The 5032-nt window shown below is 41.4% G+C and overlaps 1 protein-coding gene across 1 annotated transcript; it reads left to right on the top strand.

The window, feature by feature from the left end:
• Nucleotides 1-716: 716 nt before the first annotated feature.
• LOC145050304 (uncharacterized) lies at nt 717-3352 on the top strand. The gene is made up of 4 exons (XM_078998578.1): nt 717-891; nt 1037-1149; nt 1572-2209; nt 2887-3352. Exons 1-4 carry the CDS (start codon nt 717-719, stop codon nt 3350-3352), a joined length of 1392 nt encoding a protein of 463 aa, XP_078854704.1.
• The last annotated feature ends 1680 nt before the right edge of the window (nt 3353-5032 follow it).

A 5032-nucleotide genomic window follows, 5' to 3' on the forward strand; every position in this document is an offset into this window, starting at 1 on the left:
TTTCCTGCTGACTTTTATGTTTTGGACATGGGTGATGAAAACACCCCACAATCGAGCTCCATCCTTTTGGGGAGACCTTTTATAAGTACCGCAAAAACAAAAATAGATGTAGCAAATGGTACTTTGTCTATGGAGTTCAATGGTGAGGTGATCAACTTCAATATCTTTGAAGCTATGTGTTATCCTAGTGATATTTATTCTTTAAACTTCATAGATGTTATTGATTCATGTACTAATGACTGTTTTGAGTTGTCAAGCCAAGATTTGCTAACCACTATCTTGAGCAAGCATTTTGATGAGACAGGGATCAAGAATCTGGCTGATAAGTACATGTTGGAGGATGAGTTGATTGAAGAAAACAACTCCTTGGAAAAAAGCACAACGTTGAACCACCCCGCATGAAGCTCAAAAATTCTGATCTGAAACTTCTCCCATCCGTAGTACAACCACTGAGTCTTGACTTGAAGACTCTTCCCGACCATCTCAAGTATGCCTATCTTGGAGAGGAAGAGACATTACCGGTGATAATTTCAACCAAGCTAGCACAAGAGGAAGAAAAAGAGCTGGTTGGAATTTTGAAAAAGTACAAGGAGGCTATTAGTTGGACCATTACAGAGATAAAGGGGTTGAGTCCATCATTATGCATGCATCAAATATTGATGGAAGAGGACTTTAAGCCAACCCATGAAGCTTAAAGGAGATTGAACCCACCTATGATGGAAGTGGTGAAAAAGGAGATCATGAAGCTCTTGAATGCAGGTGTAATGTATCCCATTGTCGATAGTAAGTGGGGTAAGTCTCATACAAGTTGTCCTGAAAAAGGCCGGAGGCACCGTTGTCAAAAACTACGAAGGGGATTTGGTACCCACCCGTGTGCAAAACGGGTGGAGGGTTTGTATCGATTATAGGAAGTTGAATGCTTCCACCCGCAAAGACCATTTCCCTTTGCCATTCATTGATCAAATGCTAGAGAGATTGGCTGGGAAATCTCACCATTGCTGCCTTGATGGTTTTTCTGGTTTTCATCAAATTCTAGTTTCCCCAGAAGACCAAGAGAAAACTACTTTCACATGTCCTTTTGGCACTTTTGCGTATAGACGCATGCCATTCGGCTTGTGCAATGCACCCGCGACTTTCCAGAGATGTATGGTGAGCATATTTTATGAATATGTCGAAAATATCATAGAGGTTTTCATGGACGATTTTACTGTCTATGGAAATTCTTTTAACGAATGTTTTCAAAACCTCACCAAAATCTTAATAAGGTGAATTGAAACAAACCTAGTCCTTAATTATGAAAAATGTCATTTTATGGTTGACAAGGGCTTGATACTTGGACATGTGGTGTCACAAAATGGTTTACAAGTTGACAAGGCCAAAATTGATGTTATTAAGAGCTTACCATTCCCGAAAAATGTTCCGGAAGTGCGTTCTTTTCTTGGTCATGCAGTTTTCTATCGGCGGTTTATAAAGGATTTTTCCAAGATCACGGTGCCGATGTGTCAACTTCTACAAAAAGAGGCTGATTTTGAGTTTGGTGATGCATGTAAAAGTGCATTTGATCATTTAAGGGGCTTGTTGATATCCGCCCCCATCATTCAACCGCCAAATTGGATATTCTGTTCGAGATCATGTTTGATGCTAGCAATATTGCGGTTGGGGCGGTTTCGGGACAGAAGGTAGACCGAGCTCATCATGTCATCTATTATGCATCCAAGACCCTAGATAGTGCAAAAAGCAACTACACCACAACGGAGAAAGAGTTGCTTGCTATTGTCTTTGCACTAGAGAAGTTTCGACAATACCTCCTTGGAACCAAAGTGATCATATATTCGGACCTTGCAGCTATAAAGCATTTACTTACCAAGAAAGATTCAAAGCCGAGGTTAATACGGTGGATGTTGCTTTTGCAAGAGTTTGATATTGAGATCAAGGATAAAAGTGGGAAGGAGAATTTGGTTGCGAATCATCTAAGCCGCATTGTATCACACAAAGATGGTATTCCAATCTGTGACACATTTCCAGACGAGCACTTATTTGCAGCCAAAGAAGCACCATGGTATGTAGATATCGTCAATTACTTGGTCACGAATCAATTTCCCCCAGATTCCACCCGTTGGCAAAAGGATAAAATCAAGAAGGAAGCCAAGCGGTATGTATGGGATGAACCTTACCTTTGGAAGTATTATGAAGACCAAATGATCGGAAGGTGTGTTCAGCATAAAAAGGTACAATCTATCCTTAACTTTTGTCATTCTTATGCTTGTGGAGGTCACTTTGGACCTTAAAGGACTGCTATAAAAGTCTTAGATAGCGGATTCTTTTGGCCTACCATTTTTCATGATTCTTATGTGTTGTGTGCACATTGTGATAAGTGCCAAAACTCCAGGTCTTTAAGCTCTAGGAATCAAATGCCCCTTACCCCTATTTTAGTATGCAAAATTTTTGATGTATGGGGTATTGACTTTATGGGACCATTTCTGCCCCTTTTGGTTGTCGATATATTTTGTTGGCGATAGACTATGTGTCCAAATGGGTGGAGGCCAAGGCCACCCGTACTAACGATTCCAAAATTGTGGTGATTTTTCTTAAGGTATAGATTTTCTCCCGATTTGGCATACCAAAGGCTCTCATAAGTGACCGTGGGACCCATTTTTGCAACTGGATGCTCGAAGCCATTCTAAAGAAGTATGAGGTGACTCATAGAGTCTCAACAACCTATCACCCCCAAACCAATGTGCAAGCAGAATTCTCGAATAGGTAAATCAAAATCAACCTGGAGAAAACAGTCAATCCAAACCGCAAAGACTGGAGCATAACGCTAGGTGATGCCTTATGGGCATACCATACTGCTTTCAAAACCCCTATTGGTATGTCCCCATATAGGCTGGTGTTTGGAAAAGCGTGCCACCTCCCGGTTGAGCTTGAGCATAAAGATTTTTGGGACATAAATAAATTCAACTTGAGTGAAGATGAGGCGGGAAACAAAAGGAAGCTAGACATTCAAGAGTTAGAGGAAATTCAAAATGATGCGTATGAAAGTAACATGATTTACAAAGAGAAGACAAAAGCGTATCATGGCAAAATGATCTCCCAAAAGACTTTTGTGCAAGGACAAAAAGTGCTTCTTTACCACTCGAGGTTCAAGTTAATTTCAGGGAAGTTAAGATCAAGATGGGTTGGTCCTTTCGTGGTCACAAAAGTATTTGACCATGGTGCGGTGGAAATCACGAGCCAACAAATTGGAAAAACATTCAAAGTCAATGGTCATAGATTGAAGCTATTTTACGAAGGATTCGAGGTGAAGAATGAGGAGATAGAAGTTGTTGGGAACCCCAAGTACCAAGATTGAAGCATAATCGAGGGCAAAGTCGAGCCAACGACTTAAAACAAGGGCAGGTAACCGGGAGGCAACCCAGGGGTATTTTTGTCATTTTATTTAAAAACATTTCTATTTCTTTGAAGTTTTTGGTTTTTAATGTTCCAAATGCATTTAAACATGATTTCAAATCACCAAACGGACCTCGGGATGCAAAAAAACTTCATTTGAATGAGAGGGGAATTTTTAAGTTCCAAAAGTGAGGAATAGCATTCAGAGACAAACACGGGTCGTGTTCGATTTTGGCTTACATTCAACACGGGTCGTGTTCATAAAAAAACACCATGTTGCATCCAAAGAGCAACACGGGTCGTGTTCAATTTTGGCTTACACGGAACATGGGTCGTGTTCGCGCATCACTCAACATTTTTACCCCCAACACGGGGCGTGTTGATTTGGCCTGTGGGAACACGATCCATGTTCGCACAACAGACTTGGTGGTTTTTAATGATTAAAATCGGGATTTAGCCTCATTTACACACACATTCATTCCATAACAACCCACCTCTCCCAAGAAAACCCCAAGGTCCGATTTTCACTCAAATCCCTTCAATTTTTACAAGATTTTGGCTTAAATCTTCAAAGAGGTTTGATTTTCATCTTCTCCACTTCATCTCCTACATCTAATACACCATTTTCTTGCATTTTCAGGGTGGAATTAGGGGTTTTGACAAACCCTAGGTCCGAAATTATCTAAAGAATTTGGTTTTTTGTGCTTAATTCTTCATGTAGGCAAGCTTGGGGAGGTTGAAGAAGGTCTTTCTGACCAACAACAACGCATTTCCACTAACGATTCGGTACAATCCTTCCAATTCTTCACTTGTGGAGTTTGTGTTCTTAGGTCAAATTGCATGCAAATGTGGTCAAATTGGACTTGATTATCACTTGAAAATCATTCAAAACCAATTTTACCGCGAAATTTTGGTGGCCAAACTTGTGTTGACTGGACCCGTCAAGAGTTGAATTTTTGACTTATTGACCAGTTTACTTTTGTCTTGGCCCAAATTTTAACTATGGAAGGTGAACCTTCTAAGAGACCTAGACATACTAAGTCATCCGACCATCATCGTAGACCTTCGTCCCCATCACCATCACCACCACCTAGGTCCCCTCGCCCCCGCCCTCACCGCCACCTAATTCGGTTCATGGTAGTGTAGTGTATCTTGGTCCAATTCAAGAGGCCAAAATTTAAGCATTTCTTTAGCGTAGTCACACCATCCAAAAGTTTGCACATGTGTCATCCCTCCGTGAGCTGCACATTTATAAGAAAGTCTGCACCTTGTTTAGAAACATCGGATGACAAGGGTTGTTGCAGGTCCACGAACTCAGCTACAAAGTTCCAATAGCTGAGTTTTTGTCCTTGGTCTATGTGGACCACGGGGTCCTCTACTTTCGTCTTATGAATCATGACTACGCCATTTCCTTGGACCAAATCAATGCCATTGTTGGGGCCCCAACCGAAAACACATTTGGCCCCAATGACTCAATTGTAGGCTACAACGATTTGTGGCAGTGGACCCAACTCACCCATCTGCATCCATATGTCTCCAGCGCGGCTAATGCCTCATCACTCATCCATCCTGTGATGAAGGTGGCCCACCGGATTATTGCTTCACTCATCATCCCTAGAAAGGACTAAAGCACCATTAGCGC

This window comes from Lactuca serriola, chromosome 5 (assembly GCF_051521515.1).
Source record: "Lactuca serriola cultivar US96UC23 chromosome 5, Lser_US96UC23_V15, whole genome shotgun sequence".
NCBI classification, from domain to species: Eukaryota; Viridiplantae; Streptophyta; class Magnoliopsida; order Asterales; family Asteraceae; genus Lactuca; species Lactuca serriola.

Coding starts and splice junctions, on each gene's coding strand:
- LOC145050304 (XM_078998578.1), top strand. CDS start 717: ATGGAAGTGGTGAAAAAGGAGATCATGAAGCTCTTGAATGCAGGTGTA. Junction 1,150..1,571: donor CGACTTTCCAGAGATGTATG/GTGAGCATATTT, acceptor TGATCATTTAAG/GGGCTTGTTGATATCCGCCC. Junction 2,210..2,886: donor GAAGACCAAATGATCGGAAG/GTGTGTTCAGCA, acceptor GTCCCCATATAG/GCTGGTGTTTGGAAAAGCGT.